We start from the raw sequence: 25,323 nt of genomic DNA on the forward strand, positions 1-25,323 counted from the left end.
GCCTTGCCCACAATAACAAGATGAGCAAAGTCATTAATGAATATTTATTTGAAGTTTTAATAAGCAAGTCTTATTTTTAGAGGGGTGGAATTCACCAGCCTGCCTGTTTTCTTAACGTTAAAGGTATCCTCAGGGTTGGTAAAATTTCAAACATTTTTGGGGGTATGGCTTTTTGTTATCATTATTCTGGCTAGTAGATGTTTTGGGTTAATTTCTATCTTTATTTGGGTAGTTAAAGCATTTGCTGTTCACGCAATCCAGGGTTGAATCCTGCTCCTGGGTAGAATCAATCTCATTAAAATCAGATCTTAGTTCTCCCTGCGGCTAAACAAAGATCTGAGGACATCCCATTACGGGTTACGTCAGACCAACCTTGCGCAAAGTTTGACCAACCAATGGAAGGACTGACAAGAAGTCAACATTAGTCAATCAGAAGGCAGCATTCTCGTGCTTTACGGCACTAATTTCAAATTGGTGACTACGCTTCGAAACATATTTTGACAAATATTTTATTAAAAAATTGAAACCTGAACAAAAGAACGTTCTGACATGGCTAATAAATAGCCTAGATTGTATGAATTCTGTTGTTCAACCTGTAACTATCGTTCAGAATACCCCGTGTTAAAATTTTCAAGGTTGCATGATTAGAAATCACATTCCGACTGTCACTTTCATGATCTGGTAAACCACTCTCTGAATGGTCGGATGAAAGGTTGTTCTGACGTGACCCCTAATGGGATGTCCTCAGATCTTTGTTTAGCAGTAGCGAGAACTCAGATCTGATTTCAATGAGATTGGGGTAGAATATGACTATTCTGAGTGTCCGGAGCCATGATGCTGATGGGATATACTCCCTCTCTCTGTGTTTGCCCCAGGGACCCCAAGTTTAGCAAGTGCAGACACGATTGCAAGTATCATTAGTCAAGTCAAAGCACAGGTAACACTGCCTGACTCAGGGGAGATCACTCTTGAGGCCAATCCAACATCTCTGGAGACAAATCGCTTGAGGTTAGTTTTGTCCAATTATTTGATAATGAACAATGTCTACTTTAACCGTTTTATAAAGCCTTTTGAAGAATACAGTCAAAATATTTAAAGTATGACTTCAATTTGACAAGTGTTGGCAAGAAGTGTAGGGATATATTAAAAGTCTCAAATACCATTTTGGCAGAGTCTCTTGTTATCCACTTGAATGCAGGGAGCATACGTGACCCAGTTGTCTGGTGTTACAATTTGATGTGAAGAGTTGCCTCCCTTATCCATACAAGGATCTCCTGATCTGGAGTTAAGATCCCAGATTCTCTTTGAAATAGCTGTTGCCACAAATAGCTGCAATCTTGCTGATGCAGCAATAAGTCTTACTCACTTATTCACTCATTGATATAACTAAAATACAATTAGAAGCGGCATAGTACTTTTTGGAAATGTGTATGTGTAATTTGTCATGCTTTCTTGGGCTTGACATCATCCAACTGACATCTGAGATATTATTTTTCAGACTAGTTTATGCATCTATCATGTGTATGCGTCAACTTTGATCAATTTATATGGCCAGGGTGCAGCCTATTTGTCTGGTGCAAATCAAGTTCCTGAATTTGAGCCCTGATATTGCCTTACTGTTGAACATAACACATTACTGTTGAATATATTGCAGTACTGTTGAACACATCACATTACTGTTGAATATATTGCAGTTCTGTTGAACGCATCACATTGCTGTTGAATATATTGCATTACCATTGAACACATCACATTACTATGGAATATATTGCATTACTGTTGAACTGATCACATTACTGTTGAATACATTGCAGTACTGATGAACTGATCACATTACTGTTGAACATATTGCATTACATTTGTACACATCATATTACTGTTGAATATATTGCATTGCCTTTGAACATGTCACATTACTGTTGAATATATTGCATTACCGTTGAACTAATCACATTACTGTTGAATATATTGCATTACCGTTGAACTGATCACATTACAGTTGAATATATTGCAGTACTGTTGAACACATCACATTACTGTTGAATATATTGCATTACTGTTGAACAAATCACATTTCAGTTGAATATATTGCATTACCGTTGAACACATCACATTACTGTTGAATATACTGCATTACTGTTGAACACATCACATTACTGTTGAATATATTGCATTACTGTTGAACACATCACATTACTGTTGAATATATTGCATTACTGTTGAACATCACATTACTGTTGAATATATTGCATTACTGTTGAACACATCACATTACTGTTGAATATATTGCAGTACTGTTGAACACATCACATTACTGTTGAATATATTGCAGTACTGTTGAACACATCACATTACTGTTGAATATATTGCAGTACTGTTGAACAAATCACATTACTGTTGAATATATTGCATTACCATTGAACTGATCACATTACTTTTGAATAAATTGCATTACCGTTGAACTGATCACATTACTTTTGAATATATTGCATTACCGTTGAACACATCACATTACTGTTGAATATATTGCATTACCGTTGAACTGATCACATTTCTGTTGAATATATTGCATTACTGTTGAACACATCACATTACTGTTGAATACACCACATTACTGTTGAATATGTTGCATTACTGTTGAACACATCACATTACTGTTGAATATATTGCATTACTGTTGAACAGATCACATTAAAGGTGAATATATTGCATTACCGTTGAACACACCACATTACTGTTGAATATGTTGCATTACTGTTGAACACATCACATTACTGTTGAATATATTGCATTACTGTTGAACACATCACATTACTGTTGAATATATTGCAGTACTGTTGAACACATCACATTACTGTTGAATATATTGCATTACTGTTGAACACATCACATTACTGTTGAATATATTGCATTACTGTTGAACACATCACATTACTGTTGAATATATTGCATTACTGTTGAATACACCACATTACTGTTGAATATGTTGCATTACTGTTGAACAAATCACATTACTGTTGAATATATTGCATTACTGTTGAACAGATCACATTAAAGTTGAATATATTGCTATACCGTTGAACACATCACATTACTGTTGAATATATTGCATTACTGTTGAACAGATCACATTAAAGTTGAATATATTGCATTACTGTTGAACACATCACATTACTGTTGAATATATTGCATTACTGTTGAATACACCACATTACTGTTGAATATATTGCATTACTGTTGAACAAATCACATTACTGTTGAATATATTGCATTACTGTTGAACAGATCACATTAAAGTTGAATATATTGCTATACCGTTGAACACATCACATTACTGTTGAACACATCACATTACTTTCTACAATTATTTTGAACATGTCACATTTCTGTTTAACATACAGTTACACATCAACAAGTTGCTGTTTTTACTACACAACCCTAATCGCGAATAACTTGTTTTTTCAGAGAATTCTGTGATGCAGGTGTAAATCGACTTTCTATTGGAGTACAGGTAATGAGCTTTGATTCTACTTTCCACCAAACCTGTGTGTGTCATAGGACACAATTGGTCTCCAGTATCATGCTGTACATAGAACACAACAGGTCTCCAGTATCATGCTGTACATGGGACTCAATTGGTTTCCAGTATCAAGCTGTACATAGGACACAACAAGTCTCCAGTATCATGCTGTACATGGGACACAATTGGTCTCCAGTATCAGGTTGTACATAGGACACAACAGGTCTCCAGTATCATGCTGTACATGGGACACAATTGGTCTCCAGTATCAGGTTGTACATAGAACACAACAGGTCTCCAGTATCATGCTGTACATGGGACACAATTGGTCTCCAGTATCAAGCTGTACATAGGACACAACAAGTCTCCAGTATCATGCTGTACATGGGACACAATTGGTCTCCAGTATCAAGCTGTACAAAGGACACAACAAGTCTCCAGTATCATGCTGTACATAGGACACAATTGGTCTCCAGTATCAGTCTGTACATAGGACACAATTGGTCTCCAGTATCAGGTTGTACATAGAACACAACGGGTCTCCAGCATCAGGCTGTACATAGGACACAACAGGTCTCCAGTATCAGGCTGTACATAGGACACAATGGGTCTCCAGTATCAGGCTGTACATGGGACATAATGGGTCTGCAGTATCAAGCTGTACATAGGACACAATGGGTCTCCAGTATCATGCTGTACATAGGACACAACAGGTCTCCAGTATCAGGCTGTACATAGGACACAACAGGTCTCCAGTATCAGGCTGTACATAGCACACAATGGGTCTCCAGTATCAGGCTGTACATAGGACACAATGGGTCTCCAGTATCAGGCTGTACATAGGACACAATGGGTCTCCAGTATCAGGCTGTACATAGGACACAATGGGTCTCCAGTATCAGGCTGTACATAGGACACAACAGGTCTCCAGTATCAGGCTGTACATAGGACACAATGGGTCTCCAGTATCAGGCTGTACATAGGACACAATGGGTCTCCAGTATCATGCTGTACATAGGACACAACAGGTCTCCAGTATCAGGCTGTACATGGGACACAATGGGTCTCCAGTATCAGGCTGTACATAGGACACAATGGGTCTCCAGTATCAGGCTGTACATAGGACACAATGGGTCTCCAGTATCAGGCTGTACATGGGACACAATGGGTCTCCAGTATCAGGCTGTACATAGGACACAACAGGTCTCCAGTATCATTCTGTACATAGGACACAACAGGTCTCCAGTATCATGCTGTACATAGGACACAATGGGTCTGCAGTATCATGCTGTACATAGAACACAATGGGTCTGCAGTATCATGCTGTACATAGAACACAATGGGTCTGCAGTATCAGGCTGTACATAGAACACAATGGGTCTGCAGTATCAGGCTGTACATAGGACACAACAGGTCTCCAGTATCAGGCTGTACATAGAACACAATGGGTCTGCAGTATCAGGCTGTACATAGAACACAATGGGTCTGCAGTATCAGGCTGTACATAGGACACAACAGGTCTCCAGTATCAGGCTGTACATAGAACACAATGGGTCTGCAGTATCATGCTGTACATAGGACACAACAGGTCTCCAGTATCAGGCTGTACATAGAACACAACAGGTCTCCAGTATCAGGCTGTACATAGGACACAATGGGTCTGCAGTATCAAGCTGTACATAGGACACAACAGGTCTCCAGTATCATGCTGTACATAGAACACAATTGGTCTCCAGTATCATGCTGTACATAGGACACAATTGATCTCCAGTATCATGCTGTACATAGAACACAACAGGTCTCCAGTATCAGGCTGTACATAGGACACAATGGGTCTCCAGTATCATGCTGTACATAGGACACAATTGGTCTCCAGTATCATGCTGTACATAGAACACAACAGGTCTCCAGTATCAGGCTGTACATAGGACACAACAGGTCTCCAGTATCATGCTGTACATAGAACACAATTGGTCTCCAGTATCAGGCTGTACATAGGACACAACAGGTCTCCAGTATCATGCTGTACATGGGACACAACAGGTCTCCAGTATCAGGCTGTACATAGAACACAATGGGTCTCCAGTATCAGGCTGTACATAGAACACAATGGGTCTCCAGTATCAGGCTGTACATAGGACACAATGGGTCTCCAGTATCAAGCTGTACATAGGACACAACAGGTCTCCAGTATCAGGCTGTACATAGAACACAACAGGTCTCCAGTATCAGGCTGTACATAGAACACAATGGGTCTCCAGTATCAGGCTGTACATAGAACACAATGGGTCTCCAGTATCAGGCTGTACATAGAACACAATGGGTCTCCAGTATCAGGCTGTACATAGGACACAACAGGTCTCCAGTATCAGGCTGTACATAGAACACAATGGGTCTCCAGTATCAAGCTGTACATAGGACACAATGGGTCTCCAGTATCAGGCTGTACATGGGACACAATGGGTCTCCAGTATCATGCTGTACATAGGACACAATGGGTCTCCAGTATCAGGCTGTACATAGGACACAACAGGTCTCCAGTATCATGCTGTACATAGGACACAATGGGTCTCCAGTATCAGGCTGTACATAGCACACAATGGGTCTCCAGTATCATGCTGTACATAGAACACAACAGGTCTCCAGTATCAGGCTGTACATAGGACACAATGGGTCTCCAGTATCAGGCTGTACATAGGACACAATGGGTCTCCAGTATCAGGCTGTACATAGGACACAATGGGTCTCCAGTATCAAGCTGTACATAGAACACAATGGGTCTGCAGTATCATGCTGTACATAGGACACAACAGGTCTCCAGTATCAGGCTGTACATAGAACACAATGGGTCTGCAGTATCATGCTGTACATAGAACACAATGGGTCTGCAGTATCAGGCTGTACATAGAACACAATGGGTCTGCAGTATCAGGCTGTACATAGAACACAACAGGTCTCCAGTATCAGGCTGTACATAGAACACAATGGGTCTGCAGTATCATGCTGTACATAGAACACAATGGGTCTGCAGTATCAGGCTGTACATAGGACACAATGAGTCTCCAGTATCAGGCTGTACATAGAACACAATGGGTCTGCAGTATCATGCTGTACATAGGACACAACAGGTCTCCAGTATCAGGCTGTACATAGAACACAATGGGTCTGCAGTATCATGCTGTACATAGAACACAACAGGTCTCCAGTATCAGTCTGTACATAGAACACAATGGGTCTCCGGTATCAGTCTGTACATAGAACACAATGGGTCTGCAGTATCATGCTGTACATAGGACACAACAGGTCTCCAGTATCAGGCTGTACATAGAACACAATGGGTCTCCAGTATCATGCTGTACATAGAACACAATGGGTCTGCAGTATCAGGCTGTACATAGAACACAATGGGTCTGCAGTATCATGCTGTACATAGAACACAATGGGTCTCCAGTATCATGCTGTACATAGAACACAATGGGTCTCCAGTATCATGCTGTACATAGAACACAATGGGTCTGCAGTATCAGGCTGTACATAGAACACAATGGGTCTGCAGTATCATGCTGTACATAGCATGTGGAAATGCACATACAAGTTTTCACACTAACTGTTGAGTGGGGGGAGGGGGCACAGGTGTTCACACTGACTGAGTGGGAGAGGGGGCACAGGTGTTCACACTGACTGATTGGGAGAGGGGGCACAGGTGTTCACACTGACTGAGTGGGAGAGGGGGCACAGGTGTTCACACTGACTCAGGGGTCCGGAAACCGTCATATGCGCCGGACATGTCCGATTGGGAATCTCAAATGTCCGGTCTAAAATATTGCTTACCGGACATTTAAATTTTTCTGTCCGGACATTCTTAAATTTTGACCGGACATGATCAACAGTTAGGACTGAGCAATTTCTGTCTGCAGTTGTAACACAATGAAGATTATCTACACTGACAAGCTTTGTTTGTTTTGATTGCTGTAAATACATCGTACCTAGAATGATAGTCCAATCGGTCAATCACTGTAATAGGCAATAAACTGAGTTGACACTGATTAATCGAGGATTTATTACTGAGAACATCTTGTTGATTTGAGTAAAATGTGTTCACAACTGTACATAAATACCTTGCATCATCGATGTACCTCATTATCCTCACAATGCTACGATACGTAACCTCAGTCAAGCAGCGAAAGCATGACGACAGCCAGTCGACCGATGCAGATCAGTCGAGCGGATCTGCCAAACCCTCAAAGTCTGAATGATCATTTTGTAAGTCGTGGCTAATGACTTTCACTTTGTTGACATACAACGAGGATTTGTAGATTTTATTGTTTTCAGTAGCTAGTCGTATATTGAATCTTGATTGACCGCCATTTTGCTTTCTCGGATAATCGATATCAAATTTTTTTATGGTCAATAATTAAGTACAGATGAAAAAGTATTCAAATAACTACTGCTATCAACGATAGTTTATGATTTATGATTATATTATCTGTCTTGTTTTTAAATAATCTTTAGTTTAAAAAAAACAATTTTCCCGTGAGGTCACGTGATAACCAAATATGGGATAATAGTCTCGATCCAAATGTTACAACGCATACACTTGAGCAGACTCATGAATATTAATTAGACCGTTCACAACGTTGACAGATCGTTATTATAACAGAAACAAACGTATGTTTTCCATATATATCTAAAATGATATTATTTGTTTTTAATTGTCCGGTGAATTAAACAATTTAAATTGAAACAATTCATAATTCATCATATTATGAATACGTAACAACTTGTAATTTGTGTGTAAAAATGTCGTACTAAAACACGCTGTTTGAAGGGGGCGTGGCATAAATGTAAATGTCCGATTGGGATTTTAAATTTTCCGGACCCCTGCACTGACTGATTGGGAGAGGGGGCACAGGTGTTCACACTGACTGATTGGGAAAGGGGGCACAGGTGTTCACACTGACTGAGTAGGAGAGGATGCACAGGTGTTCACACTTACTGTTTAGTAGGGGGAGAGGGCAGAGGTGTTCACACTGACTTGAGTGGGAGGAGGAGGCACAGGTGTTCACACTGGCAGTTGATTTGGGGGAGAGGGCACAGGTGTTCACACTGGCTGTTGAGTGGGGGAGAGGACACAGGTGTTCACACTGGCTGTTGAGTGGGGGGAGAGGGCACAGGTGTTCACACTGGCTGTTGAGTGGGAGGAGGAGGCACAGGTGTTCACACTGACTGAGTGGGGGAGGGGGCACAGGTGTTCACAATGGCTGTTGAGTGGGGGGAGAGGACACAGGTGTTCACACTGACTGAGTGGGGGAGGGGGCACAGGTGTTCACACTGACTGAGTGGGGGAGGGGGAACAGGTGTTCACACTGACTGAGTGGGGGAGGGGGCACAGGTGTTCACAATGGCTGTTGAGTGGGGGGAGAGGACACAGGTGTTCACACTGACTGAGTGGGGGAGGGGGCACAGGTGTTCACACTGACTGAGTGGGGGAGGGGGAACAGGTGTTCACACTGACTGAGTGGGGGAGGGGGAACAGGTGTTCACACTGGCTGTTGAGTGGGGGGAGAGGGCACAGGTGTTCACACTGGCTGTAGAGTGGGGGAGGGGGAACAGGTGTTCACACTGGCTGTTGAGTAGGGGGAGAGGGCACAGGTGTTCACACTGGCTGTAGAGTGGGGGAGGGGGAACTGGTGTTCACAATGGCTGTTGAGTAGGGGGAGAGGGCACAGGTGTTCACACTGGCTGTAGAGTGGGGGAGGGGGAACAGGTGTTCACACTGGCTGTTGAGTGGGGGGAGAGGACACAGGTGTTCACACTGACTGAGTGGGGGAGGGGGCACAGGTGTTCACACTGACTGAGTGGGGGAGGGGGCACAGGTGTTCACACTGACTGAGTGGGGGAGAGGACACAGGTGTTCACACTGACTGAGTGGGGGAGGGGGCACAGGTGTTCACACTGACTGAGTGGGGGAGAGGACACAGGTGTTCACACTGACTGAGTGGGGGAGGGGGCACAGGTGTTCACACTGACTGAGTGGGGGAGGGGGCACAGGTGTTCACACTGGCTGTTGAGTGGGGGAGAGGGTACAGGTGTTCACACTGGCTGTTGAGTGGGGGAGAGGGTACAGGTGTTCACACTGGCTGTTGAGTGGGGGGAGGGGGCACAGGTGTTCACACTGGCTGTTGAGTGGGGGAGAGGGTACAGGTGTTCACACTGGCTGTTGAGTGGGGGGAGAGGGTACAGGTGTTCACACTGGCTGTTGAGTGGGGGGAGAGGGTACAGGTGTTCACACTGGCTGTTGAGTGGGGGGAGAGGACACAGGTGTTCACACTGGCTGTTGAGTGGGGGGAGAGGACACAGGTGTTCACACTGACTGTTGAGTGGTAGGAGGGGTCACAGGTGGTCCAAATGTTTGAGGCGCTTGTGTGTTTGAATCTTAGATTTTCTCAGATAATGATATTATATATGTCTCTCAGCTCTATACCTGTGCATGAGGATTGCACGAAAGTGGTCATGTTGGTCTTTCCCTCCACATTAAGCTTACGAAACTGTAATTATATTCACTATTTCACCTCGCATCATTGTAAAAAATGTCATTGTTGATTGTTTGTATCTCAGCATTGCCAAATATTGCATAAAATCAGATGAAACTAAACAGTAAAGTTTGTCATGGTATGAATATTGACATTTATTCATGGGAGCAAGTTTGATGTTATTATATATATTCTTTGCAGCAAACTACATGTGCCAGAAGTATTTGGAACACATTATTAATTATTGCACTACTCACAACGTGTAGTTATGTAATATTTTGTGAATATTGCTGTTGAACCCTGCATCATCCCCATTACAGTTACCTGTCCAAGGGCTATGAGGGAAATGAAGGTCGGTTCTTTAACATAGCCTTGCTCTGTGAACAGTTACCCTTTCATTATTTACCTTAGAAATGCTATTCTTTTGTTGAAGTCATTGAGACAAGACAACCTCTCCGTCCTGGGCAGGGACCACACTGTGGAGGAGGCTGAAAGGTGAGCTGGTGGTTTGACCTGGCAGAGTGGTAGAGGTTTAAATTATGAGAGGTATGACGTTATCCATGCTGCTGACAGTGCACACACATTCATGACCAACTCGTTATTCCGGGACAAGCCAAATAGCAACTCGTGCCCCTCTCGTGGCCATTTTTGCGACCGGATTCCGTCTTAGCGCAAACGGGCATATCTAAAACTATTGTCAACTCGTTGCGTAAGGGTTCACATGTATTTCCCCATATATTATATATATTTCAGATGCAATATAAAGCACACCTGGACATGCGGAATTATACTGTATGATTGAACACATTTAACTGTGTCTTAGTATATTTTTAGATGCAAGACATATGTAAAATCACAATTATTTCTGAGTGATTCTTTGATGAACAACTTGAAATCGTACGCGCATTCTGATTGGTTTGTCATATTTTCGCACATGACACTCATCGATAGGGGGACGAGTCATCTTACAGGTTATGGAAAGGGGTGAGTGACGACGAATGAGTGCACACATTCGGCCTGTCAACATTTGATTTATGTGAAGCACTCTACACCTATCAGAACAGTCTGTCGGCATTCAAATTTTTGGTGCTTGTGCACAAAGAGTGAAATAGTGTGGACACTATAATTTGACAACATTTCTGTTCATTTATGGAGAGACCGCCCCCGTGGCATAGTGTTAGAGTGTCTGGAAGGTAAGAGTTCAATCCCCGTCCGCATCATACTTTACGACTTTTAAAGATGGTACTTGTTGGTACCCTGCCTGGTGCTCGGCATTAAGGTGTTAAAACAAGGAGTTGTCGGCTCGGAGTCAGTTTACTGTGACTGAGTGGGGTATTTATGTTAAAACTGCAGCTTGGTATTTCCTCTCAACACCCAGTATATGTGCGAAGTCATAAGTTATTAATCCTTTAAAACTATAGTTGTGTTCATAGTCAAGCTAGTGTTATCTAAACCCCATGGAAGCTAGTGAGCAGTTCCAGCTAGAACTAGACTGAACAAGAATAAGAGGAACTCCAAAATTAGTAGGAGATTATAATAAACTATATATATGGGTAATAAGATTATCTGGTGATCAAATCTTGGATTTTACATTGTGAGAAGTATCAAATATTTATTATCCAATTTTTACTATGTTCATATATATAAAATAAACTGCAAGCCTACTACACGTCTAAAATTATTCATTCTTTGTTGACAATGTTATTGCTTGGATAAGTTCATTACGGTAGAGGGATGAAGGTTTTGCTATTGTGTGCCTTTATTGTTTGTTCATCATGCTGAAGTCCTTGGTTTGATTCCCCACGGATACAATGTGTGAACCACTTCTGGTGTACTCCTGCCATGACAAGGCTGGAACATTGCTTAAAGTGGCATGAAACCATATTCGCTCTGTTTCTGCCTGGGGATTTCAAGTTTGAATAAGTCCCTAGAATACTATGCTTGGCGTACAAGGCAACTTAATAGTGACATGGATTGTTGGTCATAAATTCAAACTCCGGTCCAAACTCTATTAGGGGCGGTCGGGTAGCCAAGTTGTTAAAGAGTTCACTTGTCATGCCGAAGACCCGGGTTCGAATCCTGACATGGGTACAATGTGTGAAGCCCATTTCTGGTATCCCCTGCAGTGATATTGCTAGATTATTGCTAAAAGCGGAGTAAAACCAAACTCACTCACTCACCAGACTCTATTATGTACAGGCCACCATCCTACAGCTGGAATGGTGTTGAGTGCAGCATTTAACAACAAACAACAACCCTTGGTACGCTAACGTCTCACCACCCACCTCACCATCTCACCCATCTCACCATCTCACCCATCCATTTTGCAGGTGTATCTGGGAGGGTAAGGCCTTGTTTCCCGGCCGTGTGTCTGTGGATCTGATGTTTGGTCTTCCAGGACAGACTGTTCGTGCCTGGCTAGCTGAGCTCCGACAAGTATGTGTACAATCTCATTAAAATCAGATCTTACTTCTTGCTACTGCTAAACAAAGATCTGAGGACATCCCATTACGGGTCACGTCAGACCGACCTTGCGCGAACTTTGATCGACCAATGGAATGAGCAATCAGAAGACAGCTTTCTCGAGCTTTACGGCACTAATTTCAAATTGGCGACTACGTTTGAAACATATTTTGACAAATTCTCGATTACAAATTTGAAACCGGAACAAAAAAATATTCTGGAATGGCTAATAGATGGTCTAGATTGTAAGGATTCAGTCTTTAAACCCGTAACTATCGTTCGAAATACCCCATGTTAAAGTTTTCGAGGTTGCATGATTACAAATCACATTCTGACTGTCACTTTCATGATCCGGTAAGCGACGCTCTGATTGGTCGGATGAAACTTCGTTCTGATGTGACCCCTAATGGGATGTCTTCAGATCTTTGTTTAGCGGTAGCGAGAACTAAGATCTGATTTTAATGAGATTGGTATGTGTATAGCAGACTGGTTTGTTGGAGACAGAATATGTGTTTAGTCATCTGCTGCTTCAGCTCATACAATTCTTTCCTGTTATAGTAGACATTATATTCTGGACATCCAGCATGTCCAACCTATTTTTGTAACATCAAAATCTTTTTTATTTTTTTCCAATATTATCCTGGAACAAATTATGTATTTAGGATAAATTCCAGATTCCCTCCCAACTGAAGAATATCAAATCCTTGTTATTTATGAAATATGGCATACATGGGCAAGTGATTTAAAATAGTGGTATCTGAACTGAATTATTGAGTAACTGCCTACTAGTAATAATTTCCGGTATGAATGAAGAATGTGATCATGTGGCCAAACTGTTTTAGGAATTATGTAATGTAACTTGATCTACTGATAGATGGAGGACTAAACAAATGATGCAGAGAGAAATCCTTTAGAAACTTGTAATGACTTGTTGTTTTCTCGATATGCAGATGATAGACATATGTGACAAGCACCTGTCACTTTATCAGCTGACCTTGGAGAGAGGAACCCAGCTGTTTAAGGATGTCGGTAAACACACAGTGGTCAGTATAGCTGTTTAAGGATGTCGGTAAACACACAGTGGTCAGTATAGCTGTTTAAGGATGTCAGTAAACACACAGTGGTCAGTATAGCTGTTTAAGGATGTCGGTAAACACACAGTGGTCAGTATAGCTGTTTAAGGAAGTCGGTAAACACACAGTGGTCAGTATAGCTGTTTAAGGATGTCGGTAAACACACAGTGGTCAGTATAGCTGTTTAAGGATGTCGGTAAACACACAGTGGTCAGTATAGCTGTTTAAGGATGTCGGTAAACACACAGTGGTCAGTATAGCTGTTTAAGGAAGTCGGTAAACACACAGTGGTCAGTATAGCTGTTTAAGGATGTCGGTAAACACACAGTGGTCAGTATAGCTGTTTAAGGATGTCGGTAAACACACAGTGGTCAGTATAGCTGTTTAAGGATGTCAGTAAACACACAGTGGTCAGTATAGCTGTTTAAGGATGTAAGTAAACACACAGTGGTCAGTATAGCTGTTTAAGGATGTCGGTAAACACACAGTGGTCAGTATAGCTGTTCAAGGATGTCGGTAAACACACAGTGGTCAGTATAGCTGTTTAAAGATGTCGGTAAACACACAGTGGTCAGTATAGCTGTTCAAGGATGTCGGTAAACACTCAGTGGTCAGTATAGCTGTTCAAGGATGTCGGAAAACACACAGTGGTCAGTATAGCTGTTTAAGGATGTCGGTAAACACACAGTGGTCAGTATAGCTGTTTAAGGAAGTCGGTAAACACACAGTGGTCAGTATAGCTGTTTAAGGAAGTCGGTAAACACACAGTGGTCAGTATAGCTGTTTAAGGAAGTCGGTAAACACACAGTGGTCAGTATAGCTGTTTAAGGATGTCGGTAAACACACAGTGGTCAGTATAGCTGTTTAAGGATGTCAGTAAACACACAGTGGTCAGTATAGCTGTTTTAAGGATGTAAGTAAACACACAGTGGTCAGTATAGCTGTTTAAGGATGTTGGTAAACACACAGTGGTCAGTATAGCTGTTCAAGGATGTCGGTAAACACACAGTGGTCAGTATAGCTGTTTAAGGATGTCGGTAAACACACAGTGGTCAGTATAGCTGTTCAAGGATGTCGGTAAACACACAGTGGTCAGTATAGCTGTTCAAGGATGTCGGAAAACACACAGTGGTCAGTATAGCTGTTCAAGGATGTCGGTAAACACACAGTGGTCAGTATAGCTGTTTAAGGATGTCGGTAAACAGACAGTGGTCAATATAGCTGTTCAAGGATGTCGGTAAACACACAGTGGTCAGTATAGCTGTTCAAGGATGTCGGTAAACACACAGTGGTCAGTATAGCTGTTTAAGGATGTCGGTAAACACACAGTGGTCAGTATAGCTGTTTAAGGATGTCGGTAAACACACAGTGATCAGTATAGCTGTTCAAGGATGTCGGTAAACACACAGTGGTCAGTATAGCTGTTTAAGGAAGTCGGTAAACACACAGTGGTCAGTATAGCTGTTTAAGTATGTCGGAAAACACACAGTGGTCAGTATAGCTGTTTAAGGATGTTGGTAAACACACAGTGGTCAGTATAGCTGTTCAAGGATGTCGGTAAACACACAGTGGTCAGTATAGCTGTTTAAGGATGTCAGTAAACACACAGTGGTCAGTATAGCTGTTTAAGGATGTCGGTAAACACACAGTGGTCAGTATAGCTGTTTAAGGATGTCGGTAAACACACAGTGGTCAGTATAGCTGTTTAAGAATGTCAGTAAACACACAGTGGTCAGTAATAGCTGTTTAAGGATGTTGGTAAACACACAGTGGTCAATATAGCTGTTTAAGGATGTTGGTAAACACACAGTGGTCAATATAGCTGTTTAAGGATGTCGGTAAACACACAGTGGTCATGAGTACAACAGGGGAATGAGAGCTTGACCACTGCTATGATATTTTTGCAACCTTTGAAAAAAGCTCCTTTAGATAAGATGGTTGTCCATGTTGATTCCTAAGTCCTCCTTTAGAAAGTCTTCAATAAAAGAAGAAGATGTCTCTATGTAATATCAATTAGGCTGACTTGTACCAGGTACTATGTCTTGATGTGACTGTTTCTAGCGGATGCCGTCCCCCGATGATGTGGCGACCATGTACAAGGCTGCGGTCCAGGTAGGCAGATATATGTGAAAACAATAGTACTGAACTCTCCTGTAACGAGGGGACTGTACTGTGCTGTAACCATGGTACTATGCAGTGCTGTACCCAGGACACTGTCCTGTGCTGTAACCAGGGTACTGTCCCATGCTGTAACCATGGTACTGTCCTGTGCTGTACCCAGGGTACTGTACTGTGCTGTAACCAGGGTACTGTCCTGTGATGTAACCAGGGTGCTGTGCTGTTCTGTGACCAGGGTACTGCCCTGTCCTGTAACCAGGATACTGCCCTGTCCTGTAAGCAGGGTACTGTCCTGTGCTGTAACCAGGGTACTGTGCTGTGCTGTAACCAGGGTGCTGTGCTATGCTGTAACCAGGGTACTGTCCTGTGATGTAACCAGGGTACTATGCTGAGCTATAAACAGGGTACTGTCATGTCCTGTAACCAGGGTACTGTGCTGTGCTGTGACCAGGGTACTGTCATGTGATGTAACCAGGGTACTGTGCTGTTCTGTGACCAGGGTACTGCCCTGTCCTGTAACCAGGATACTGCCCTGTCCTGTAACCAGGGTACTGTCTTGTGCTGTAACCAGGGTACTGTCATGTGCTGTAACCAGGGTACTGTGCTGTTCTGTGACCAGGGTACTGCCCTGTCCTGTAACCAGGATACTGCCCTGTCCTGTAACCAGGGTACTGTCTTGTTCTGTAACCAGGGTACTGTCCTGTGCTGTAACCAGGGTACTGTGCTGTTCTGTGACCAGGGTACTGCCCTGTCCTGTAACCAGGGTACTGTGCTGTCCTGTAACCAGGGTACTGTCTTGTTCTGTAACCAGGGTACTGTGCTGTTCTGTGCTGTAACCAGGGTACTGTGCTGTGCTGTAACCAGGGTACTGTGCTGTGCTGTAACCATGGTACTGTGCTGTAACCAGGGTGCTGTGCTGACCGATAGGCTGAGAAATGAACAATATTTATAGGCTAAAAGATGAATGGTAGTCAAACTGAGAGGCCAGCTGAGACATATCAGAGAAATGATTACATAAACAAGGAAAGAAAATGATTTTCAGAAAATATATTTTACATTTCAGATTCTCTCCGATCATGAATACAAGAGATATGAAGTGTCAAACTTTGCAAAACAGGTATGAAAAACATACATATAACGAATCTTAATCAACACGAGAATAATAGTGAGTGAATTTGGTTTTACATCGCTTTTAGCAATAAGCAAGCATTATCACGGCAGGGGATACCAGAAATGGGTTTCACACATTGTACCCATGTCAGGATTCGAACTTGGGTCCTTGGCGTGACGAGCGAACGCTTTAACAACTAGGCTACCTGACCGCCCCTGAAGAATAATAGAAAAGAAAGTATAAGAAATGAAGCATATATTTATTGTCATTACCGGTATTTATTGAGTTACAAATAAATTGACCAAGGGCTACTTGCTTATTGTCTCTTAACCAATACTGGGGCTGTTGTTTAACCTGGTGGTTTTGATGTTGGCTGATCATGGTGAAGGCCCTGGCACAAGTCTATGGGTACCTGTGTGTGTTGAAGTCAGAACAGCCTCAAAACCCTAAGTCAAGACATCCACATAAAAAGTCAAAATGGCCACAAACCCATAGTCAAAACAGCCACAAAGAAAAGTCATAATGGCCTCAGGTGACAAGTCAAAATGGCCACGATAATAATAAATGAATAGCCAATGTGAGCAGGATATATACAGAGTAGATGTTAGAGGTTGTCATTATGTCAGAACGCCTTGAGACGTTTGAGGTGGCCATATACTGTTTTACTGTGACCAGAGTGAGCCCATATTTATTGTGTGACAGAGGGTCAGTGGTATGTTTTTGTCCTTTGTCCATGATAGTAAGGAGAGTGTCTGTCTGTCTGTCTGTGGACCAATTCGTCTAAGTTAGGTAGATTCTAAATACGCATGGGCAGCCATTTTGCAACAATAGTTTAGTCTAGAGATTAAAAATTAAACACAAACGTGTCTTCAAGAAGATTAATTTCTCTGTAGCCAATTATGAAGGTAACCAGTTGTGACTAGTGAGCTGCGATAAACATCTATAACTTTTCATACCTTAGACAGGATATGAAGCATGTTGATAGGATCATAATATAACACATAACGCACACGCACACGCACACGCACACGCACATCCCCAGTTCTGAAAAGTAATCTCTTTGTTGTACTTTCAGAATAGTTAAATGTTAAAGGTATTCCTTGTTTATTGTACTATGTAGTCTTAATGTGACATAATAATTGAGTTTGTTGTCTTTATTTTTTGTGTGGCCCTTTTGACATTCTTGTTGAGGCCAATTTCACTTTACCTTTTGAGGTTTTGAGGCCTTCTGACATGCGGCCATTTTGACCTCCCTTCTGTGTGAAGCTAATGCTTGGTGCCCCCCACCAGCTGTGATTATGCTAGAAGATTGCAGACAGCATCAGAGATCAAACCAAACTCATTCACTAATACTTCTGCTTAAACTAAACTCTTCGACTAAATTTGAGTTTTGGACAGACCTACTGTGTGCCTAATTCTCATTATAAAACAATTCAATGAAACTAGATAAATAACAACACTTATCTTGATTATAATGTCTTTTACCAGGAAGCATACAGCACCCACAACCTGACCTACTGGAGAGGGATGCCATATATAGGTGTTGGGCCAGGTAGGTCACAAGCACACTGAGATGTCAGGATATTAGTGAGCATATACAAGTTCAAGATGCTGTGCAGAGTTGCATCCCTATGGATCTGATATTTACCTTGATCATGATGCTTGGTTTGCCAGCATCATGCTGGAACCATCTTCCTGAGGCAAGTGAGTCAACTGACTGTAAACGTCCAGTTTCCACCCTTGCTGAACTAGCCTGGAATTATGGACTAAAAAGTCTATAATCAAGTCAAAATCGTATAATGAAATCAACATCCGCTTCATAAACAACATGGCAACTGACATGCAGATTTTGGTCGATTGCAGGATTTTCTGAGCATGTTTACCGTTAACAGATATTAATTCAAATCTGTCCATGTTCATAATCAAGGTGCTGAATTGATTTGATGCACTTTGCAAGGTAAGGTACATTTTCTTGCAATGATTATTTTGATTATCGATCAGATCATCTCGACTGGGCACCACCATTTTGTTTGAAGCAAATGCATGTGATATGAAAGGTGGAATCTGATTGGTCAATAGGAGGACATAGAAGTTACATAACTTGTAATAGCCACTGGTGGTGCTACAATCGAGCCAAGGAATTCCTGCCTAGTTCTACAAGGGTGCGAGATCATCACCTGGAGGATCCACTGTCATCACCTGGAGGATCCTCTGTCATCACCTGGGGAATCCTCGCTATCATCACCTGAAGGATCCTCTCTGTCATAACCTGGAGGATCCTCTGTCATCACCTGAAGGACCAACTGTCATCACCTGGAGGATCATCACTGGAGGATCCACTGTCATCTCCTGAAGGATCCACTGTCAACACCTGGAGGATCATCACTGTCAACACCTGAAGGATCCTCTCTGTCATCACCTGGAGGATCCACTCTGTCAACACCTGAAGTATCCTCTCTGTCATCACCTGGAGGATCCGCTCTGTCATCACCTGAAGGATCCACTCTGTCAACACCTGGAGGATCCACTCTGTCAACACCTGAAGTATCCTCTCTGTCATCACCTGGAGGATCCGCTCTGTCATCACCTGAAGGATCCACTCTGTCAACACCTGGAGGATCCTCTCTGTCAACACCTGAAGGATCCTCTCTGTCATCACCTGGAGGATCCATTCTGTCAACACCTGAAGGATCCTCTCTGTCATCACCTGAAGGATCCTCTCTGTCGTCACTGGAAGATCCACTCTGTCAACACCTGAAGGATCCACTCTGTCGTCACCTGAAGGATCCTCTCTCTCATCGCCTGGAGGATCATCACTGTCATCACCTGAAGGATCCTCTCTGTCATCACTGGAGGATCCACTGTCATCACCTGAAGGATCCACTGTCATCACCTGAAGGATCCACTCTGTCATCACCTGAAGGATCCCCTCTGTCATCACCTGAAGGATGCACTCTGCCATCACTGGAGGTCCACTCTGTCATCACCTGGATGATCCTCTCTGTCATCACCTGGAGGATCCTCTCTGTCAACGCCTGAAGGATCCTCTCTGTCAACACCTGAAGGATCCTCTCTCTCATCACCTGGAGGATCTGCTCTGTCAACACCTGAAGGATCCACTCTGTCATCACCTGAAGGATCCTCTCTCTCATCACCTGGAAGATCCTCTCTGTCATCACCTGGAGGATTCACTCTGTCATCACCTGAAGGATCCATCTGTCATTACCTGAAGGATCTGCTCTCTCATCACCTGGAATATTCTTTGTCATCGCCTGGAGGATCCCGGGGATTTAGCTATAGCTGCTCAGGGGCCGATATTTGGCCCCAAGTCGGCAGCCAATGTAATTAATTAAAAATACCCAAATAGGAAATAAATATTTTCCTATTCATGTAATAAGTATTAAATAAGGTAACCTGTATTGTTAACAAGACCAATAAATAGGTAGAGATTTTGATGCTTAGTTTAATAACATTGCATTGAATGCAATCTCAAAATACAATGTTAATTTAAGAAAAAAAGAACTATCATAAAAAAGAGATTTTTTTCCAAATTGCTTATCAGGGCAAGATGATTCTAAGACAATGCTAATTACTGCTGTGTCCATCATGTCCTAGGTGCCCATGGCAGGTTCTACGTGGCAGGTACCAGACAGGCGCGGATCCAGACCCTGGAGCCAGACATCTGGATGAGGGAGGTTGAGGCCTTCGGGCACGCTACACGCAAGATAGTTCCACAGACGCTTCTAAATCAGTAAGCTGGTGACGATGCTCTGAAAATATTGACTTGCCCAGTGTTTGAAATAAGCGTCTGCCCATAGGCCTGTGGCAGGTAGATCTTGTGTTGGGCTCATAGTTTCAAATTTGTCTGGGTCCTTATGGCTTGCAGTGAATCTATCTATGTGTTTATGTTTTTTTCTTTCACAATAAGCTGCATTGATTTGAATGAGGGCCAAAAGAGCTTAGTTGGGGTCTGCCGCTTCTAAAGAAATTTCTTTATTTCCGACACTGAACCTGAACAAGGAAAATAGAACCACTAATTTTCCAAGATGATTCAAACCAAAACAGGACCGCCTCCGTGGTCTAGTGGTAGAGCGTCCGCCCAGAGAGCGCAAGGTCCGGGGTTTCGATCCCCGAACGCGTCATACCAAAAGACGTTAAAAGCTGGTACTTGTTGTTACCCTGTCTGGCGCTTGGCATTAAGGGGCTAAAACAAGGACTGGTCGGCTCGGAGTCAGTATACTGTGTCTGAGTGGGGTATTCATGTTAAACTTTGGCATGGTATCTCAGTGGGCTAGCACTATAAATCGGCATCAGTCCGGACTAGTACAAGCAGCCACACAAACACACACACGTACATGCACGTCGCTATATAAGTGCAATAATCTTGGACGCGACGTTAAACCCCATTTCACCTCACCTCACCTCAAACCAAAACATCATTTGATAAATGACAAGGATTTGTTTGATGTGTTATGAACGTAAAATATTGAATTTTTTTCCACTTGATAAATATTGACACATCCTTGTGGAGGAAAGAAACACCAAGATAAGAAGTCCTTCGTTTAGATTCAAACTCACAGCCATAGCCCTTTCTGGGAGCTCTCTCCACTATAAAGATACTTACTGACTGTGAAGGAGTTTTGAGACAAGCAAGGGAGGTAACTCATGTTGCCTTAAAGTGGTATACTGAACAGACTGAGGAGTTTCTTGAGGTGCTTTGATTTGTTACAAAGGGATAAGAAAAAAACAGTTGCATTTGTTTTAGTTTTTATAATTTCCAAATGGACCTAATCAAAGTAATGAATTGGTAAATGAATGATTGTATGAAGAAAGATACTTTCAAGTGTGGAGGTAGTGAGAAAGGTGATGTGTTGCTCTTCTGTCCAGTTTGGAGGAGATGGTGGCGGTAGGACTAAGAACACGCTGGGGGATATCACATAACAGATGGGAGGAGGTTTCTCCTCTTGGTCTTCAGGACATCTTCCATCACTCAGACACCATCCAGTCTTACCGGGACCAGGGCTTACTGCACCTCGACACCCGGTACAGGCATTTCTTGTTAAAGAGAACTTCAGATGATTTTAGTATTAATTAGTTGGTTTATTTCTCCCAAATCATAGGCTCATGGAAATATGGTAGATATTGCATAAAAAACATGTTTTATTTAAACTAATGTGAAATCTTAAAATAATTGTTAATGAGTCTCCTTTGACAAGAGATTGTTTTTGAAATATGCTTCTGTTCAACAGCAGTGAAGGGGTACCTGGTAGGATGAGATGGTAATGGGACTGTTTATATCTTAATGACTCATCAGCCGGCTTGGGGTATATACTCAGCAAAGCCAGGTCACTAACTTTGGCATTCTTGCTGTAAAAGGCGACTATGCTTGTCGTAAAAGGTGACTAATGGGATCAGGTGGTCAGACTCGCTGACTTGGTTGATGCATGTCATCGTATCCCAGGTTGATGCATGTCATCGTTTTCCAATTGCGTGGATCGATGCTCATGATGTCAGTCACTGGATTGTCTGGTCCAGACTCGATTATTTATAGACCGCTGTCATATAGATGGAATATTGCTGAGTGTGGCATTAACCAACCAACCCAACCAACCAACCACTTTGGGCTTCTTATTGGATCAAAGTAGTACTCACTGTGTGGGCTGATTCTGAATTGTCAGTGCTCGCCTTGATTTAGTATAGTTGCTGCTGTGTATCATCTTAGCAAGTTTATGTAGGAATCAACTGTATAAGTATATATATATTCATTGTGAACATGTATCATTTCAGAGGACTTCGAGCTTCAGACACTGGGCTGGATGTTTTGGATACCTTGATACCATCATTGTTGTTACAGCTGGACTTGGCTTTCAAGCCTAGTGTGACATGACACGCCCTGAGACAATCACTGTTACAGCCGGACTTGGCCTTCAAGCCTAGTGTGACATGACACGCCATGAGACAATCACTGTTACAGCTGGACTTGGCCTTCTAGCCTAGTGTGACATGACATGCCATAAGACAATCACTGTTACAGCTGGACTTGACCTACAGATCTAACATGACATGACATGCCATGAGACAATCACTGTTACAGCTGGACTTGACCTACAGATCTAACATGACATGACACACCATGAGACAATCACTGTTACAGCTGGACTTTGCCTTCAAGCCTAGTGTGACATGACACGCCATGAGACAATCACTGTTACAGCTGGATTTGGCCTTCAAGCCTAGTGTGACATGACACGCCATGAGACAATCACTGTTACAGCTGGATTTGGCCTTCAAGCCTAGTGTGACATGACACGCCCTGAGACAATCACTGTTACAGCTGGACTTTGCCTTCAAATCAAACGTGACATGACACGCCATGAGACAATCACTGTTACGGCTGGACTTGGCCTTCAAACCTAGTGTGACATGACACGCCATGAGACAATCACTGTTACGGTTGGACTTGGCCTTCAAACCAAGTGTGACATGACACGCCATAAGACAGATGGACTTGGCCTTCAAGCCTAGTGTGACATGACACGCCATGAGACAATCACTGTTACAGCTGGACTTGGCCTACAGATCTAACGTGACATGACATGCCATGAGACAATCACTGTTGTTAGACCTGGACTTGGAACAAACCTAAAGTAAAATGGCAGCCATGAACATTTCCCCAAGAACATGTATCCTGCACACGTGGTTCATGTGCATACTCGGCCATCATTCAACCGAACATGGCCGACTTGACTGAATTGGATACTTTTTTCTGAATAAAGTTGTTCACAGGCAGGAATATAATCGACATTAGTTACTAAATACATCACTTATATTCACTGATAATGTTTGTTTGTTGTTTAATGCTGACTCAACAATATTCAAGCTATATGACGGCGGTCTGTAAATAATCAAGTCTGGGCCAGACAGTCCAGTGACTGACATCATGAGCATCGATCCACACAATTGGGAGCTGATGCTATGCATCAACCAAGTCAGCTAGCCTGACCATCCATTCCCATTAGTTGCCTCTTATGACAAGCATAGTCGCCTTTTACGGCAAGCATGGGTTGCTGAAGACCTATTCTACCCCGGATCTTCAGGGGTATCCAGACACAGAGGGGGCAGATATATTATCACGAGGATCAAATCACATTAACTACCGCTGGTTGAAACAACTGATTTGACCTGAGGTCCGCATCACCGCGGAAACTTATGACAAGCATGGTCGCCTCTTAGGGCAAGCATGGGTTGCTGAAGACCTGTAAAATTCTCAGTTGGAACCCTTACTGTGATGAAGTGAGTTCTTGATGATGCACTGTTACCACATGCCTGTGTCAGTTGTTGCAGTTTCCATATGACTGTGTTCTTGTGCTGTTTCTAAGAGACTGGGATGCTGCTTAATGCCTGAGAAGATCCAGGGTAGAAAAAGTCTTCAGCAACCCATGCTTGTTGTAAGAGGCGACAATGCTTGTCATAAGAGGTGACTAACGGATCTGGTGGTCAGGCTCGCTGACTTGGTTGATGCATGTCATCATATACCACATTGTGTGAATCGATGCTCATGATAACCATCACTGGATTGTCTGGTCCAGACTTGATTAATTACAGACAGCCGTTCACGCGTTTCTAAAACGTCTTTGTAAGTGAGTGTTGGTATTGGGGTGACGTTTATTATGACGTTTGATACCATGTCTTGACTAATAGGAATCATTTGGTTACATGTTTTCAACACAATATCAAATTGACTAATTAACCTTTGAAGATCCTGGGTAGAATAGGTCTTCAGCAACTCGTGCATGGTTTTTTTCTTGGGAAACCCAAACAGTCGAGGGCCACAGAAGAACTAGGTCACGACAGTAGTTTGACAAGCACGACAACATCAGCTACAAGTAGTGTGGTCATTTTATTACAGCGATATGATGAAGGACATTGGCGAATTAATACTGAGAGTTTGTCATTTGTTTTCAACAACAAAAACAACAATAAACTGACTAATTGTTGACAAGGAAACGTATAGTTTCCCGAATTACAGCATTGCATATTTTACTGTATTAGAATTGTGTACGTATCTGAGGTATGAGTGAGAGAGTGAGTACGCCGCTTTTAGCAACATTCCAGCAATATCACGGCAGGGGACTCCAGGAATTGGCTTCACACATTGTACCCATGTCGGGAATCGAACCCGGGTCTTCGGCGTGACGAGCGACCGCTTTAACCACTAGGCTACCCGACCGCCCCATCTGAGGTATGAATGCATCATTTGGTACACATTAAATAATGTCTGTTGGAATAACCAAGACGTGACAAAGTCTACATGCACAATCCAAACATAACCAGAAAGAACGCACCACAATATCAATACACCTCAACCTACTTCACAAGGTCCCAATGGGAATAGGCCTCATCATCCCCTGATGGTAAGAGCGGACTGACGGGATCCGGTGGTCATGTTGCATGTCATGGTATCCTACTTGTGAAATCACTGGATTATCTGGTCCTAACAGACCG

At 42.7% G+C, this 25,323-nt stretch overlaps 1 protein-coding gene across 5 annotated transcripts in view; it reads left to right on the plus strand.

Annotated features, from left to right (window-relative positions):
* The window catches only part of LOC139467399 (radical S-adenosyl methionine domain-containing protein 1, mitochondrial-like), a 32,245-nt gene extending 8,629 nt beyond the window's left edge, over nucleotides 1-23,616 (plus strand). For 4 of the 5 annotated variants that reach the window (XM_071248946.1, XM_071248945.1, XM_071248944.1 and 1 more), the window contains exons 5-14: nucleotides 876-1,008; nucleotides 3,466-3,511; nucleotides 10,487-10,548; nucleotides 12,384-12,489; nucleotides 13,467-13,559; nucleotides 15,651-15,701; nucleotides 16,771-16,824; nucleotides 18,307-18,370; nucleotides 20,434-20,569; nucleotides 21,706-21,944. In XM_071248946.1, coding sequence (XP_071105047.1) covers nucleotides 876-1,008; nucleotides 3,466-3,511; nucleotides 10,487-10,548; nucleotides 12,384-12,489; nucleotides 13,467-13,559; nucleotides 15,651-15,701; nucleotides 16,771-16,824; nucleotides 18,307-18,370; nucleotides 20,434-20,569; nucleotides 21,706-21,913 — 953 coding nt within the window. In that variant the 3' untranslated portion in view covers nucleotides 21,914-21,944. Of the gene's footprint in view, nucleotides 1-875; nucleotides 1,009-3,465; nucleotides 3,512-10,486; nucleotides 10,549-12,383; nucleotides 12,490-13,466; nucleotides 13,560-15,650; nucleotides 15,702-16,770; nucleotides 16,825-18,306; nucleotides 18,371-20,433; nucleotides 20,570-21,705; nucleotides 21,945-22,605 lie in introns of those variants that run through there. The other variant, XM_071248948.1, reaches the window with a different exon arrangement.
* The last annotated feature ends 1,707 nt before the right edge of the window (nucleotides 23,617-25,323 follow it).

This window comes from Haliotis cracherodii, unplaced genomic scaffold (assembly GCF_022045235.1).
Source record: "Haliotis cracherodii isolate W230 unplaced genomic scaffold, xgHalCrac1.p SCAF_2, whole genome shotgun sequence".
NCBI classification, from domain to species: Eukaryota; Metazoa; Mollusca; class Gastropoda; order Lepetellida; family Haliotidae; genus Haliotis; species Haliotis cracherodii.